Source organism: Mercenaria mercenaria, chromosome 17 (genome assembly GCF_021730395.1).
Source record: "Mercenaria mercenaria strain notata chromosome 17, MADL_Memer_1, whole genome shotgun sequence".
NCBI classification, from domain to species: Eukaryota; Metazoa; Mollusca; class Bivalvia; order Venerida; family Veneridae; genus Mercenaria; species Mercenaria mercenaria.
The window spans coordinates 22,100,712-22,119,534 of NC_069377.1; the positions used below are offsets into that span (position 1 = coordinate 22,100,712).

At 35.8% G+C, this 18,823-nt stretch overlaps 1 protein-coding gene across 1 annotated transcript in view; it reads left to right on the plus strand.

The window, feature by feature from the left end:
• Positions 1–4,156: 4,156 nt before the first annotated feature.
• The window catches only part of LOC123536422 (protein mono-ADP-ribosyltransferase PARP14-like), a 33,939-nt gene continuing 19,272 nt past the window's right edge, over positions 4,157–18,823 (plus strand). The window contains exons 1-6 of the mRNA XM_053527696.1: positions 4,157–4,290; positions 6,103–6,267; positions 13,199–13,441; positions 15,319–16,977; positions 17,320–17,609; positions 18,025–18,193. Coding sequence (XP_053383671.1) covers positions 4,263–4,290; positions 6,103–6,267; positions 13,199–13,441; positions 15,319–16,977; positions 17,320–17,609; positions 18,025–18,193 — 2,554 coding nt within the window. The 5' untranslated portion in view covers positions 4,157–4,262. The remainder of the gene's footprint in view (positions 4,291–6,102; positions 6,268–13,198; positions 13,442–15,318; positions 16,978–17,319; positions 17,610–18,024; positions 18,194–18,823) is intronic.

The window sequence follows — 18,823 nt, forward strand, 5'->3', positions numbered from 1 at the left end:
TTCTTTGACAAAATCATCTCGTACACGATGTGACCTAACCCGTATATTTCTCGGGCCAATAGACAAGTCAATGGCAGCCACCTATTCCCTTCGATATTTCCAAGCACAATCGTGGCCAGCCTTTAGAAACATAAATAATTAGTCGCTTACCTATAATTACTTCGTCCAGTTTCCGTCAATAACGATGCATCCAGCGTTGGGAAATTTCTCTCAAAACATCAGCTGCCATGTTTATACGGCGACCCGGAACTGGTTTTTACTACGTAGCCTTTTTGCGATTGGTCGATTCTGGAGGTGTGTTCTCTACGTGAGCTGGTTTAAACATGGCAGCTGATGTTTTGAGAGAAATACAGCGTTGGGAAATTGACTGGATGCATCGTTAATGACGGAAACTGGACGAAGTAATTATAGGTAAGCGACAAATTATTTATGTTTCTAAAGGCTGGCCACGATTGTGCTTGGAAATATCGAAGGATTGATATAATCTTTTCAGAAAACTTCGCTTTATCATGATAATATCTTAAAGTATCGCGATATCTACCTAGCTGTCTCGCGGCAGAAATATTCAACAAACAGTTGTAAGCCTCCGCAGGTTTAGTCACAAATAGTTCAAATACAAATAGTGCTAATTGTTTTTCCTTTCCTAGTTTCGTGTTTACTTTTACTCTTTAAAACATTGCGTTTTAGCATGTATCACTTTGCGTTCTTTAGAAATCGGCATGTTCTTATCACAGACACTTGGGGGTCAGAATCTGTCCCCCCTCCCAATCCGCCCCTGCCCCTGCCAGCCTTCAGCCATACACATGTCTCGATCATAAAACAACTTCTGTTACCATTTCAATATGTTTTAAAAAATCTCCCATATACTATCAATGCTCAGTGTTTTTTTGAGCATAGATAGAGTATGGGAATTTTTTAAACATGTTGAAATGGTAACAGAAGTCGTTGGATGATCGAGACATGTGCTCAGTTTGTTTTATAAAACGAAAATATATTGACTGAGGGTTGTCAGGGGCGGCCTGGGAGGGGGAGGGGTGGTGACCCCCAAGCGTCTGTGGTTCTTATCGCATGCTAGGTAAAAATGGCGGCGTAAGAATTTAATGTCTCGAAAAGAGTAATTGATAGAAGCAAAAAGGAGTAAATTCAGTGGGTTGTATAAACTAACTGTAGTTTTCATATATAAAGATTAACACCCCCTGTTCTTTTTTTTTCTTTTTTTTTTTTTTTTTTCTTTTTTTCAAAAAAGTGGTATAGTTCTTAATAGTAATGTATGTCTCTGAAAATCTGATATGCTAGAAAATTTCGAAAACCCGTTATAAAGTATATGTGCAGATTATACGAAGTAGAGAACAGTCGGATTTAGTTGTGTTTAGCCTTTAACAAATTATATATAGTATATACATAGTATAATGCGTGATAACGAGGTCTAGCTTTGAACGTAATTAACCCAATTGATCAAAAATAACCCAAATCTTATTATTTAGAGTAATTCAACTAAAAGGTTTGCTATAATAAGATGTAAAGGGAATCGAGTACAAGCTGTACACATACGTAACGCCGTAAACACATCTTAAATGTAAATAATTCCGGCAGATGTAGAATTTACCGTCGAATAAAAAATTGTGTCTGGGGACCGAAGCATATTCCAGTTGTTGATAAAAAACACTGCAGTCTCAAAGTCACAATGACCTTGACCTTTGACATACGAATTCCCCAAAACAGAAGCGGTCATTTAGCAACCACAGTAGGATTTTTGGTCACTGTAAGTCAAGTTATTTGGAAGAAACTGTTTTCACTGACTATGACCCATATATTCGAAACACAACAAGGCTCCTGTACAGATCATATACAGTTATGCAGTGATGATTGACTACTGTAGATGCAAGTCTTCTCAGTTTATTGAGCGGTTATTTACAACCGATTTCAGTCCGAACATCACCATAACTTTGACCTTTAATTTACTGACCAAAATAATGGATGCTCCCTCCCCTTCACCATCCCCCCACCCCACCACCGTCCACAAAAGAAAAAAAAGGATAATTTACTGACTACAATGGCAATTGCCGTAATACATTATTTCGACGTTACGTTTTCTTTCATGTCATGTTACGTCTGAAAAAAAAATCTTTTATTTACATTGTCATGCAATTTGAAACGTAGTGTTAACTGGTTTTAACATCCCAATAGTGTTTTGCCACTGACCATTCCAAAGCTTCGTCCCAATGTGTTTCTTCGCACTGTCAGTATATGTTTGTTTGTGTAGTAACAAATGCCTACATGTTGCTCACGTACACGTACAAAGCCATACATACGTACTTTAGTTTACGGTTTGTTTAGTGTTCCTGTTTAGTGTTGTTGCTGTTTAGTGTTCCTGTTTAGTGTTCCTGTGTCGTAGGAAACGAACTTTGCATATTACATGGGTATGAAACGTTGCCTGCGGCACAAAATGTGCCGCACTGAAATGAGAAAACCAACATAGTGCATTTGCGACCAGCATGGATCCGCGCAAGCTGGTCAGGATCCATTCTGGTCGCTAACCGTTTCTCTAATAGGGTTTGAAAGCGAACAGTGCGTCTCGGTCTGTGCTGATCGCAAGTGCACTATATTGGTTTTCTCATGATGCCGCTCATTTATCTTTCTTCTGTTTCCAAGTGTGGCTTAGTGTCAGTCTGTACGACAGATACATTTATACTTGTACGATGTATAAGACCCAATGTTTATTTGCACCAATTAAGAAGAGAGACATTTGAATCCGCGACTCGAGATGACAAACAAAATCTGTCGTTTATCGCCAACCTGACTTCGGTAACTCAGAAAATTTAGTTTGTTCTCGACAAAAAATGGTGGTTCGCTCATATCTTTTATAGTGATTTGACCGGTTATCACAGGCAATAAGAACATAGTCGATATATAAACCGAGTTGATAATAGTGAAAAGCATAAATAAAATAGATTTAAAGAAAATGGAAAGAAATATTGAATAAGAGAGCAAACAGAAATAACAGCGGAAGAAGGGAACCGAACAACTACATGAACTAGAGAAAGGAGGATAGATCTTGGGGTCACAACATGATTCGAACTGTAGATGGTTGATGAAGTAAGCTTGGATATCTTAATCTGCATATAACTGAACTACATAATTTAGATATTAGCGCTAGATGATCAACGGATTTTTAAATATATGGAATATGGATAGCTGGAGAACGAGTTAGAAGAAAGTTATGTTTTTTATTAAAATTAATACATATTCTAAAAAAAATCTTAATCTCCAAGCTTGGGGGTTATATTGGCATTATATAATGATTCCAGTTTGTAAACGGTGTAGATAAAAACACAAAACTTGACAAAACTGTATTGTTTAGGATAGGTGTATACCTATTAAATCCAATTACATGCGTAAATTAAAAAAGAAAGACGTAAGAACAAGATATGTTCGAAAAATTTTACAAATTAAAGTGCAACTTTGCTGTAGACATTTTTTTATATTATTGTTTATTCATATACCCATTCACTCAAGATCTTATGCATGTAATTCTAACCCATCTAACTTACGTTCAATATCATAAATACTTTATCTAGAAGGGAGATAATAATTTCAAATAATATTATGTAATTTTTACTGAATTGCCTCCCTTTTGATAAAAATGTGAATTTCATAAAAAATTCGCTGGGTCTATTTTAAATCGCCGATGGCAGGGAGAAATCAATGACTAGTCAACGCAGCGTAAATAAAATATAAAAGAAAATAGTGGCACTTTAAGACAATAGATATTTATTTTACTTGTAAATGTTTGAATAATTGCGTTATGTTTCTGTAACAGTTCGTTTTCACAACACGTTAAACTTTGTAAAATTTATAAACATGCAAATTTAGTGGTCTGTCTTATCGTTATATTTGTATGTTTTAATCATGACTCGCTGACAAATATGTTTAAAGTTGTGATCAATTTAAGGCTAGGATTTATGAGCCAAATTGCTTTATAAGCAGACTTGAACAAAATTCTACTTTAAATTATAACACTTTGACAGTTTTATCTCACGTATACTTGAAGTATTCTTCTTTAAGATTTAACCACTTTAATCAACTATACCCGGTCTAAAACTACATGTTTAAATAGTAGGTATTTATTGATAACTATTTTCAAAACATTACTTCCTTGTCTGGAAATCTAAAGAATACGCTGTTCCGTTCGATTGATCGATCAATACATTGAATAGACGTATATTCGGTTATAGGTTTAAGTATAAAATGATTGAACTCGGATGAGGAAGAGTTTTAGAAATATGGCCGGTAAGTTGTTTTCATTTATTACATGTTTTTAAGCGATCTGTTAAATGGAATAGATTTGGTAATTCCATAGTATTCAGATATCTGTTACTGGTTCGGAAATACAAAATGGGTAAAACTTATTTACTTAAAGCCGTTAGAATAAACAGACTTCTTTGTTTTGTTTTATATATCGGCAATTGCTTATATTTTGATCTTACACTTTCAATTAAAATCGCTGTTTTTATCAAAACGTTGAGATGTCTTATATTTCGGTGACATTTCGATCGTTTAACTGTTAAACACTAGTCATAATTAACACGGTTAAATCATAAACAACCAAACAACCTGATCAATATTTATCTATAAACGGAGTAATTGAGATTTTCCTTATATCGCAAAATATTTTCTTAAAATCTTATGAATTCGTTTATCAAGCTAACATTGGGACCAGGGGCATCCCTGGCCGAGTGGTTAAGATCGCTGACTTTTAATCACTTGCCCCTCATCGATGTGGGTTCGAATCTCACTTCTTCATGTGAGGAAGCCATCCAGCTGGCTTACGGAAGGTTGGTGGTTTTACCTAGAAAAACGTCTATTCATTCTATGTTTAGATATTTATACAAAAAAAATATGAAAGGTAATCAGCTAAAAACGGTCACATAAAGAGTTAAATTTAACAATAATTTAATTATAATTGTATATTTTTGGTATGAATGCAAAAAAGCTCTTATGCCTTCCGTTTTAAATATCCGTTATTTGATATATATATATATATATATATATATATCTGTTGATCAGTATAATATTACGCCTTGTAAATAAAGCAATGATTTCTCAAAAGAATTTTGTTGTAATCGGAAACTGTTGTTAAATGATGGGCTTTAAGTGTTAATATTAATGTTTACTAACGTTTAACCTGCTAAATTTCTAAAATGGACTGGTCCATCATTCAATTTGGGCAGTACCATTTATTATTTGAAGGGATGTTCGCTGAAAATTTACTGACTGAAAAGCGAACAGTGCAGGCCATGATATCAGCTGCACGAAATGTGCAGGCTGATCTTGGTCTGCACTGGTCGTAAAGGCAGAATCACTTGTCGCCAGCAGGCTAAAGGTTGCCTATTCGTTTTGTTTTCATTGGGGGTAACATCGCACCATCACAATTATTGGTCTTATTACATACTCGTTTCTATTCCCCGTTAAGTTATACTGGTACCGGAAACGTCAATATTTTTCCATACACTGACGCCTGAATTTCATATCGGGAGCATGACGTAATTCAGTGCGTGTTGTTGCACTATTTTTTTCTATTTAGTTTAGTATTGTCAATCCTATTCAGGCTATTGAACAAGTTTATGATATTTACATTATATTTACACGTGTAGATGCGTATGTAATAAAAATGTTATTATCTTTGCATCGGGAAATATGCACTCGTTTTTCAGCGGAAGAATATTGCGCTCCTAAAGTCGCGCAATATTTCCGCTGAAGAACTCGTGCATATTTCCCGATACAAAGCTAATAACCTATAAATATGGTGAATCTCAAGATTTTACCGGTGGACCGAGGCACGAGCCACCGACCTTTCGTAGGCTAGTTTGATTGCTTTCTCATGTCTACTCCTTAGGCCAGATTTCGAACCAACAACGGTGATAGGCAAGTGATTATAAGTCGGCGACCAAAATCACTCTTCCACGGAAGTCCCTATTAAAAATTACTAATCTAGCAAGTTGAAAGCAGCAGTGGAGTAACAAACTGCATGGAAAATTTCTACACGACAGCTTGGCAGACATTTTCTCAACGCGTTTAATTCCGCTATTTATAATTTTTCAGAAAGCAGTAAAGGAAAGTTGGTAATCGTTGAATGGGAGGTTTCAGGGAAAGAAGTAGACGAAAAAAGACTGAAAACGTTCATAAAGGCAAAATCAAATGCAGAACCGATTATCAATCTCGGCAAATACAGGAGGATAGCGCTTCTAGAGTTCAAAGAAGACAATGGTTTGTTGTTATTTATTGGTTTGTTTGTTTGTTAAACGTCATATTTCAACATTGATTGCTCTTGTAATGGGGGTTGTTAATTTAACTTGATTCCGCACCAGCATTAAAAATTTCTCTTTCAGGATCGCAAATACAAGCAGCGCAGAATACTTACAACTTTGTTTAGAACCACACTCTAGTCAAAAGGTTTGAACAGTTGATGTGTCATTCCCTAGACTACCCTTCGTTTCTAAACTTTTTTTTCTTATTCCTTTTGCTGAGTCTAAAATAAATCATTGATCGGCTTATCAAATGATACAGACAACACTGATATAGGACTGGGCAATGGTTACTCAATTTTCAGCTTTAGAAATGAAGTTTTTCTCATCAGCTGACATTGGAACTAAAGTTGAGGTCGAAGTGTCTTATCCGTCTGAAACCACATTTATACACGAACTCATCCTTTGAAATAGATGTGCGTTTCCTGTATGATTCGGTAGCAAATTATCTAAATCATGAATAATATATAAAAGACAACATCATTAGCATGTATCTCTTTCATATATACCGAACAATACTTCTGAATATACTACTTTGTTTTGCAATTCCTTTTTCTTAGAACCCAAACGTATTTAATATTTTTGAATACTGTGAAATCATTAATATTCGTGCGGACTATTTTCGTGGATTTCGTTGTTGAGTCAATCCATGAAATTTAATCCCAACGAACAAGAAAATTCGCATTCATTTTATGTTCAAAAGTTGAAATCCACTATTTCATATCCACACGAAAAAGCCGTTTTTGACCAAAACCACGAAATTTCATGCCCACGAAATTTAATGGTTATACCGCATTCATATCATGGACAATGAAATACACGTGCATGTCATAATAAATCATCGTGCACGTTTTTTACAAGATCAGAATAACGTTCTGAAAGCAATATTGTGTAGAAAGATGATACACTGAAGGAAAAACACAAACATTTTAAATTTTGCAAGAATAAATACTGAAAAAAGGGCAAGGGAAAATAGTACACGCTGAAATGTCTTTCTTTCAGGCGGCCGTGCCCTTATTACTTTACGTAAGTTATGGGCCTAATGTCCTTTTTTATTGAATTACGTTATCGAAAAATGTTAAACCAATAAAAAAAATACAAATATAAGGTTTGGAAGTATATCCCTCAACCACAAAGGTATTTGGTAAACGAACACCATTTTTACCAACAATCTACCTGCCCAATGTATGTTCTACCGTACTGTCCCGTACGACTGGATACTTGTAATATTCTCAAAAAGTTGTCTCCCCTTAACAAATGAATGCCATTTGGAATGCAGTAAAAGTAAACAGTTACTGAAAACTACGTCCTACTAGCAATGCAATGAGATTTTTATAAACCAGACTTTTACACTTAAAATGTCATTTTTTCATAAGAGTTTGTACCCCAGAACAACATGAAAGTGAAAAAAAAAAAGAGTTACCACAATACTTAGAAAAAATATATACATGCAAATATGGGCGTTTTAAGGCTCATAAAGCCGTTTTTCAAAAATTTAGCCCGAATAACAACCTGATACCAAAACAATGACATTTATTTAAAAATCTGACACAAAAACGATCATACTTGACCCCAGTAGTATATATAGTATAAGAGAGCACTAAAAGTCTATATACCTAGGCCTTTTCTGTTATTCCTTGGTCGTATTCCGGTCACAAATATAGTGTATCAGACAACGTCTTTTCAGTAGGCCACAAATATTCAAGTAAATCCCAAACAAGGAGCTACGTTCAATAAACGCTTGATGCCCCCAGTGGCATCCTTGTCGATACAAAGTAACCTAAGTCCATAACGAGGTCAAGGTCAAACTGAGGTCAGGTGATGTTTGAAGATGAGGAATGGTCACAGGTTTCATCTGTTTTAGTATCAATTCATTCTTGTAAACGGTATTAATGCTAGACGAAACGGTCCCATTTGGTTAACCAAGAGATGGCCCATATAAAGTAACTCAATTCCAAAATGAGGTCAAGGTCAAGGTCAAACTGAGGTCAGGTGATGTCTGAAGATGAGGAATGTTCACAGGTTACATCTGTATTAGTATCAAGTCATTCTAATAAGGGGTATTGATGCTAGACGAAACGGTCCAATTTGGTTAACCTCGTACGGACGGACAGGACGATTACTATATGCCTCCCGCATCAGTAGATGCCAGGGGCATAAAAAAGTTACTCTATCACTAACTATTGAATGTTGTTTTCATTGGAATATTGTCTAAGATCAGGTTTTATTTGCTGCATTATCAATAAATATCATAGAAAATTATATAAAATTATGGTGTTTTTTTATGTGTGAAAATCTGATGAAACAATCACAGCCAAAACTAAGTTTTTAAGTCCAGTTTTCAATAGAGGGGTTAATTTAGTAACTCTTGAGAAAATTATAATCTTATCCAATGTATTTACAGTCAAACCTGTCTTTAAAGACCACCCTGGGAACTACTAAAAGAGCCAGGCTGTTGTATATATTGTGTATGCAGTATAACTTACTGAAGAGTAATATTCAGCGAGACTTTCAGAGTGGTCTTTCTGGAAAGATGCTATTGTTCTGGGGTGGTATTTAGCACAGGTTTGACTGTAAGAATTGTTTTAACTGGAACTGATGGAAAATGCATGCTTTGTAATATGAACAAAAATGATTGTATCAAAAACTCAACTAGAACAAGTTGAACAGCGCTGAAAATGTAATGACTAAAATTATGTATTACTGATTATTCTAATATGGCTTTATGTCATGCTATATTTTGATTCTAGCATTTCTTAATACATTTTTCCTTTCAACAGTCGATAAAGATTTTAACAATTTGACATTAATGGAACCTTATTATTTTGTCATAACATTCAGTAAATTTCACAAATGGCTTCATTACTGGGTCATGCTAGATTCATGATATAACACATACCAGACAGAGTCATGCAGTCACTGAAGTGAGAGTGTTATGAGGCCGGGGTGTGGATAGGGAACAACATTTTTTCAATTTATTGTCACTGAAAAAGGTAAAATTAAATGTAAAAAACATGATATATTTAACATTTTAAATAGTCTTCCATGTATTATGCGTTGTTATAACTGTTTAAGCTGTAAAAACGTAAATATTTACTACGGCGTAGTTGTTACATAATGGGAACGAAAGTTTATGGTGACGAAACAACTCGACAATTTCTACCCGTGATTTTGTTGCATTCTCTCGTTTACTTTGTTAATTTCTATTTGCATTGTGTAATTTATGTACACTTGCATTTACAACTCCAGTAAAAACACTTACAACTAATTCTGAATGGTATAAAATACTGCAAACTCGATTCAATGTTATGAAATTAATCGTACCGGTGTCAGTAGCAGGTGCGCGTTTTACGTTCGGAACATGAAGAGTTGCCGTTCGTGGCTATCTGCACAGGCTTCAAAAAATGACAAAATACTACTTTTTTACAGTGGTTTCCGTTGGGAAACTATGTTTTTTTAAGTAGAACAATGATCGATATACCTCCTAAAGCCAGAAATTTCCGCGAAAGGCACCGTTTTCACAAATTTCCGACTTGATGAAAACTTTATATAATGATTTGTTTATGTTTTTGCGCAATAATTTACAAAGAGGTACCATTTCCCGCTGCGGACTTCTTTTTTCTCCATATATGGCACGGTGGTTCCCAGCTTTTTGCATGTTTTATAAGCGAAATCGACCGTAAGAAATGATACCAAAAATGAGGTCAGCCAAAAATAGTACGGGAAAAACACTACGCCAGCGCCACCTAGCGGAGTTTGCATTGCTACCTAAAGCCAGAAATTTCCGCGAAAGGCACCGTTTTCACAAATTTCCGACTTGATGAAAACTTTATATAATGATTTGTTTATGTTTTTGCGCAATAATTTACAAAGAGGTACCATTTCCCGCTGCGGACTTCTTTTTTCTCCATATATGGCACGGTGGTTCCCAGCTTTTTGCATGTTTTATAAGCGAAATCGACCGTAAGAAATGATACCAAAAATGAGGTCAGCCAAAAATAGTACGGGAAAAACACTACGCCAGCGCCACCTAGCGGAGTTTGCATTGCTAGTCCTACCATTTTAGCACTGGGAAATATTACGAACGCATCAAAAAGTAAGTGTTGCCCCTCGATGCATCTTTTTCCGGAATCGAATGTATATGTAAGTAAATTTGCAACTGTTTTGTAGAGTGGTATACATGTTTTATTAGTTTATATGCTGCTCAATTCAGTTTTCATGTAAAACGACACTTTCTTCCTATGAGCTGGTGGTGTTTGAATTTTTTTTCTCTCAAAACATGGGGCTAACCGATAAGGCAGGTTGGCTTATAGGCGAGGCGCGCCTCTTTAGTGTTCAGCTGTGGTGCGAGCTGTATATGAACCTTCCCCTCGTAGCATATTATTAGGTTATTTAACATTGTTTTGTACAATACGGAGATATATTTGGACGAGTACCCAGCTAAGAAAACCATATTGGACGAGGCTTTATTCTATATCTATTTTATTTTAGTTTAAAGTAAAAATGATTCTTCTGGCCTCCTGATTTCAAACTCTGTACATAGAGCGCCTACGTCACCTAATTAACAATCGGAACATTTTCACGCGTTTCAGGCTTTATCGTATGTTTAACAATGGACTTTTTGAACCGTCCAAATACGGAAAAATACAGGGTTTTTTTGTACGCACGTACGTCCAATAAGGTAATATATTGTACAGTCACGTGTTGCAAATGGACGTTCACGATTGAATAGATAAAATAGCCATAGAAAAAATGTAGATATTGTTCCCTATGATTGTGTAAAAAGATGTTACCGCACTTTCACAGGCGAGACTGGTCAAACTTGCTGTTCACAGACAAAAACCGATTTTAATTTTCTCATGCTGATGACCGGGATAGTGTCTATAGGGTGAAAGCTTTACCCAGACCTGTATAACAGTATATAGCTCTACATGATCAGGGACTCGGCGGGATAGCCTTAGTTATGATTTGGCCCATATCAAAACAATCGAATTTAAAGGCGCAAACTATCAAAATGATACTATTTTCCTGTAGCAATACCACATACCCCTCGAAACGAAATTACACTTATGCAAGATGGAGCGATCAGTCGTACAGCCAGAGGCCTCCAAAGATTCATACAACCTTACAATGTTAATTTGTTGCCTTGATTTTCAAAGTCTCCTGCTATGAACCTTATAGAGCATTTTTGGATAAAATCGACAGGCGTGTACAGCGTTTCCAACAGCAACCACAAAACGTACACGAGTTAGAGGCTGCTGTTAATTACAAAATGGCAAAACATTACTCAAGCGCTAATACGACCATACATTCAGTCCATGCGCCAGAGATGTATCGTTTTACTTCGAGCCAACAGCAAGATATTGACTGTCAGAGGGTTGCAGCAAGAATCTATTGTGACATCAGTTTATCATGAAATGTCTTAAAATTTTGCATTAAAATGTTTAATATATTCATATTGTTTTGTTGTTTATTTCAGAAAAAATTGGTTCACATATAAAATTTATATAGCTAGTTTTACCCGAGGTCCAGAAGTTTTGTTCAGTATATATATATGTATACATATACTCAGTATATATGAAAAGTAATGGACATATTTTGCATTGCCATACTTAAAGAAGCTTAATTGACTTATTTGACGATTTAAAAGTGATCGATAAAACTATGTGTACATTGGGTGGAAAACATTTGCTTGTGCACCCCTCTCCTTTTTTTTTTTTGGAGTGGGGTGGGGAGGTGTAGGGTACACTTATATTTGCCCTTACTTGCCCGTATGTCTGTCTTTCCGTCCGTGCATATCTCAAAAAAGTACTGGACCCAGAATCATCAAACCTCACAGAATTGTTATTCAGTATGTGGAGTTGTTCACCTGGTGTTTTGGTGCGGGTTTCACCAGAGCTGTGGCCCTTGCTTGGTCGAACTTTGCATAAAAAAGGCCTAAAGGAATATGTCTCATGTATCTCGTAAATTATTTGACATAGGATTGTGAAACATTACATGAATATTATTTAGCATGTGAAGTTGTGCACATGGGTTTTTGTTTTAGATTTTACTCAGCTAGACAGGAGTAATGGTTCTTGACTTAGTAAAAAGTACATATACAGGACTTAAAAGTTTGTGTTGCATATATCTTAAAAACTATTTGACCTAGACTAGAGTCATGAAATCTTGAAGGAACGTTATTCAACATGTGAATTTGTGCATCTGATTGTTTTTGGAATTTGCTTTGCAATGCCAGAGTTATGGCCCTTAACTCAGTCAAAATATGCATTAAGAGCATTAAAATTGTTTGTCCTACGTATCTCAAAAATAATTTGACTTAGAGTCAATAAACAGCAGAGGTTTGGTATATAGCATGTGGAGTTGTGCATCTGGGGTTCTTATTTGGATTTTACTCAGTTAGACTAGAGTTACAGTCCTTGACTTAGTGAAAAATACACAAAAGTTCTTAAAACTTTGTGTTGACTATATCTTGAAAACATTTCACACAGAGTCATGAAACCACGCATAGTGACAGGAAATTGGGGGCAAGTAATTAATGTAATTAATTTTGAAAAGCACCAGAAGAAAATGTGAAATGTACCTAATTAAAAGCGCAAGTTCAAATAGTGCACATTTTGAAATAGTTAACCGAAATCAAAAAAAGGAAAGAATTGCGCACGTCCTTTCCTTCATCAATCAATCTGTAAAGGAATAAGATATCTTTATTTTTTATCCATACGCTAAGAATCGTTGCTATAGGTCATACTGAATTGTTAAGTCAACCCGAATGATAAATAATCGCTATCGTTCCTACGTTATTTAATCTATGATGTGATTTATGATGTAATTTATGATGTCATAATCTATAACATTATCTATCATGTAATGTGTGATGTAATTTTCCACTTTAGACGTGAACTTCTTGCGCAATCAATGGAAATCCGGCGACTTTTGGACTATAACAAATATCAGCGTGGTGCCAGAGACAAAGATGATAAAAGTAACAAATTTACCAAAGAATGCAAATAGAAGAGATGTGAACCATTACTTTACAAATGAAAATATGGTCAATTTGAAGCTCGATGTTGATGTCATGCAGGAATACTTCCATCCTGAAAAGGGATTTTGTGTGCTGAACTTGTCGTCTTCATCCGGTATGCTTTTATTCCTTCCTGTTCTGTAATTTAAATGTCTATTAATTTAATCAGTTTGATTGGTTTAGCCGAGACGTTCTTACATTGGTGAGTCGCTTTAATATCATTGTTGTATTTATGCGCTTATTTCAGTGTTGCATCAGTGCCAAAATCGATGACAATAAAAATATTTTTAAAAAGACGGCGATAATTTTCTTATTACTTTCTTATTTCTGAACGAAACTTATTTGTATAATCACTCGTTTTCATTGTATTTAGGTCATTTTCTGTCCGAAGATTATATTTTCAATTGAAGATTTGTGGGTTCACTGTCTGTCTAACTGACCCTAATGCCAGTCTTAATGTTATTGTTAATGTTACGCGCAAATAACCAGTTTGCAATTACGAGGGCTGTTCGATATGTATTGTCCTTGCACGTGGATCTCGTGTGGAGCGCCATTCTCGTGGCTTATCGCTGAACCACCTGTTAGAGCTATTCATAAGCAATAAATCGATACTAGATTTTACATGTGCGTGATGAGGAAAAAGAGGTTTAATTTTGATTTAAAGAAAGGCACTAATTGGATACTGTGTTAAAATGGTGAGAGTGCGAATCGACAATACGAGGTAAAACTCGGACATGCTTCCACAGAAATTTATGAAGAAATTGTGAACATATATGATGATAGTGCAATGTCATATAGAAGTGTTTGTAGATGGGTTAAACGGTTTGCTTCTGGCAGGGAGGCTGTTGAAAACAACCCTAAAAGTGGACGTAAGGTCAGCAGCAGTACCAAACTCGCAGAAGTTAAAATAAGGGAACTGCTAGAAGAAGATTCGCGGTATACTGTTCGTGAATTAGTACAACTAACAGGTGTTTCGTTATCAACAGCTCACTTTATTCTGAGAAAGAAGTTTCACGCTTGGAAGATTTCTGCTCGTTGGATTCCCCATATTCTATCAGACGCTCAAAGACGGTTACGTGTTAACTGTGCCAGGAAATTATTGAAACTATGCAAAAAATGGAGAAAAACAACTTTTCCGAGATTGTGACTGGAGACGAAACGTGGATTTTTTTATGAACCCTGTCGTAAAATGAGTAATAGAATTTGGGCTACAAAGTCAGCCAAAAGACCTTGCATTGCTAAAAAAACAATGGGTGTGCGTAAAAATGTTGTACGCCATTTTCTTTACTGCACGTGGTCCTGCAATACAGGTACCAGTACCAAAGGGAAGGAGTATCAATGCAAGTTTTTACCATGACAAGGTTTTGAAAAAAAAAACTGAAAAAGAACTTTTGTAAAGTTCGCGCTAAAAGTGCATTGAAGTACCTAAAGCTGCTTCACGACAATACGCCATCACATAAGGCAACACTTGTGACAGATTATTTGCGTAAACAGTGCGTGACTGTACTGCCACATACTCCATATCCGCCAGACTGGCACCATGTGATTTCTTTTTATTCCCTAAGTTAAAAAAAAATGCTTGCTGGAAGAAAATATTCTAAGAGGAATTCAATTGGTTCTTCAATATACCAATGCCTAATGTGTATACCTCAAAAGGACTACATCCGGGCCTTTCATATATGGATAAGAAGACTGAAACTTTGTATTCCAGCCAACGGAGATTACTTTCAAGGGATGCATGTGAAATAAGTAAGATTTACTTTAATATAAAAGATTTATAACATGAGTGACAATACATATCGAACAGCCCTCGTAGCGCAATGATTTGTAAATTTGGCAACCATATTTACATTTGTTATATGCGCAGGGTAACTGCTTTTCTGTCTGCGCCAATAATATATGGCTGATATCTTCCTATAAAATTAATATTTCGTAAGAGGACTAGAACATGCTATATATTTTTGATATTTTAAATAATTTATGATATTACAGACGCAAAACGTGCCTGTAGGGAGTACAAAAAGTTTAAGGAGTTCAGGAAGTGTCAGCTTGCTGTAGAACCATATTACGGGGAGTTAGAAACTCTGACTGAATTATCTACAGGGAAGGTTGAAGAAATTAAACCAATCACTGTTGACAATATTGATAATATGAAGATGAAGTTTATGAAAGATTTCTGTAAAGTTAGCATTGAACAACAGTTTAAATCTGCTTGCGCTAACATCTTTTGGGCTAGAGAAGGAAGAAATAAAGTCGGACTGAAATTTGATTGTGAACACAATGATTTGAGGCAGGAACATGGCAGAACATGGGAAAAGAATGTAAGACAGCTGTTGCAAAATATAATGGATGATATAGTCGTTGTCAGAAAGAACCTTTCGGTAGGAGTCTGGGATAAGGTACAAGAAGTTCTCATAAGCTTTCCGTTGGACTCTGTCTTAATTGATGAAGAAGCAGATGAATATAGACTGACCATTGTTGGGCATAAAAAGGATTCGGCTATTGCGAAACTCGAAAAAGATATTGACGCTATACAACCTCCTAAACCAATCGTAAAGAAAGATGTTACGGTCAGCAACAAAATCAAACTTGCTGCATTTGCTGATCTCCAAATGGGTGATACCGTAGGTGGAGTAACTGTAGATTGCCAAGTCAGTGCAGGGGTTATCAGAATACATGGCGATAAGGAAACTATAGATAAAGCGGAAATTGAAATTTTGGAAATTTTAAACCAGATAGTTGTAGAGTCGTCTAATTTCAGTTCAAAGGAAGCTGCAAATATACTGATCACTCCGCTAATGTGTGATAAGATAGAATCATGCAAAGATGATCTTGGGGAGAGGTGTGGCTACCTGATCGAAAAGGACACACTTTATGTTTTCTCAACCGGTCAAGCAAATTTAGAAAAGTTTGAAAAGAAAATAAAGGCACTCATAATCGAAGAGGATAAGACACTGCAAGGAAAGGTAGAAAACGAAAGCACTTTCAAGGCCAAAATTAAAGACATTGAAGACATATACACCCCCTACGTAAAATTGACCTCCAAAATATCCAAAGAAAATGTAGTGATACATATTGTGTGTGGTAAAGATTATTACGGTCCTGTATGCAATGACATTAATGAAAAGGTTGAAACATTACTTGTCACAAAAGAAAAAATCAATATTTCTCCTCATATCGTAAAATATATTCAGAAAAAGTCCATTGAAAATATTCATAAGGCCATCAAACAAAGTGGACTGCCAAAAGATGTTTTTGAGAGCGATGCGGAAAAAGCTGTTCTACATGCCAAAGGAAACGCAAGGGTCAGACAGCAAGTTGTAGGTATTGTTCAGACGGAAGCTAAGAAAATTCAAGCTTCATGGAGACAAATAGAAAAAGAAGGAATCCATGACTATTTTGCTGATGGTGAGGGATACAAGTTCCTTCTGAATGAAATTCCGAAACATCAGTGTGAATTTCGAATAGCGACTCAGTATGAAATGAAAAACGAAGATATGCATTGTATTGTTACTCTAGAAACGGGACAAGCCCTTTTTGTTGGAGCAGGAACGCTTGAAAACCCAAACCTCCCGGTTGATGTTATTGTTAATGCAGCAAATACAAAGTTAGAACATAGAGGTGGTCTTGCTGCAGTTCTTGTAAAAGCAGGTAAGAACTGAAAACAAACGCCTGCAATCACAGGTTCTGCTGTACACTCAAATGCCTTGGCATCATTATTTGTTATACTGAAATATGAACATAATTTAACACTGAACAATTATTTCTTCTTTGTTAAATGCTTGCAAAATAAATACTGACAATTGCTAAATATACCGGTGATATTTAGTCTTAACCTTTTTAATTGTTTTAACACCTGTCATACAAACAAGGTTCGACAAACACTTTTCATATTGATATTACTTAAAATGATAAAGCTAATTGATGATTAAATTCTTTTTAAATTCTGAAATATGATCAGAAATGAAAATTCTAACTTATCTTTTAATGAAGGTGGAAAGTCTATTCAAGCCGACTGCACCGACTACATCAATAAGAATGGTGAATTACAGCCTGGAGATATCTACGTTGGTCCGGCTGGAAAATTACCTTGCCAAAGAATTATTCATGCTGTTGGACCTGAATGGAAAGGTGGAAATAGTAATGAAGATAAGATCTTACAAACTGTGGTTGAAAATATTCTTGAAGCAATGAACAGAGACAAAGAATTCATTTTACGCTCGGTGGCTATACCATTACTTAGTGCTGGTGTGTTTGGATTTCCTCGGTCAAGGTCGGCAAAAGTAAGCTAGTCATTTATGAAGTTTAAAAATCCCAGTTACACCACTATGTCTACCTTTAAAAAGTCTTGGTGGTTACTGACTCCGGAATTTTAAAGATGTAACATGCTAGCATAACTTTAAATACCCATTTGACTTTTTCTGTTGCGAATTGATGAAGTTAAACAATTAAGATCAGGTAATTGTTAACCTACAAATCATTTTCAAATACATGTTCCAAAGTATACACAAATGTAAAGTTCTCTGACGTTTTAATATAAATTATAATGTACGATATAATGTACATGAAGTATAATTTATTACATTATTTGATATGTTTGTCTATTTAGTGTTTTCTTTAATGAATCTTTGTGTAGTTTATTCTGACGTTGACATTTGATTGCAAACTGAATCTAGATATTCATTTTCTACATTTCAGATAATACTGGACACCATGAAAAACAAGTTAAAGTCCACTCCAAACGTACGAGAGATATATTTCTATGACCCGAACCCAGACATCGTTAGAACAATACAGAAACAAATGCATGGTGTCTTCGGAGACAAATGTTTTCATTTGCCTATGCGAAACATTGCTGTTGGAAAAGGTATTGCTGCAACTATGTTTAATAGCTGTAATGCCAGATGTGCCATTAACATAATTATATTTTGTTTGTTTTGGGTTTAACGCCGTTTTCCAACAGTATTTCAGTCATGTAACGGCGGGCAGTTAACCTAACCAGTGTTCCTGGATTCTGTACCAGTACAAACCTGTTCTCCGCAAGTAACTGTCAAATTCCCCACATGAGTCAGAGGTGGAGGACGAATGATTTCAGACACAATGTCTTTTATCAAATCGTCACGGAGAACATACGCCCCGCCCGAGGATCGAACTCACAACCCCGCGATCCGTAGCCCGACGCTCTCCCTATTGAGTTAAGCGGGCGGGTAACTTAATTATACTATACTAAAGAAGATCTAGATTTATCAGACCCAACATCCGATCAGGCTATCAGATATATATAGGATCGACACAAGTTTATTTCATACGGCAACTTTCTAGTTGTTAATGGTTGGGGAAGACCCCAAGTGCTTCTTCTGTCATGATATCGGGCATGAGTGGGCACTGCAGTAGTAAATGTATCACCGGAATTCCGTAAGCCAGCTGAAAGACTTCCTCCCATGAAAGAATTCTACACCCTAAATGAGGTTTAAGATAGTGGCCGTTGAGTGGCAAG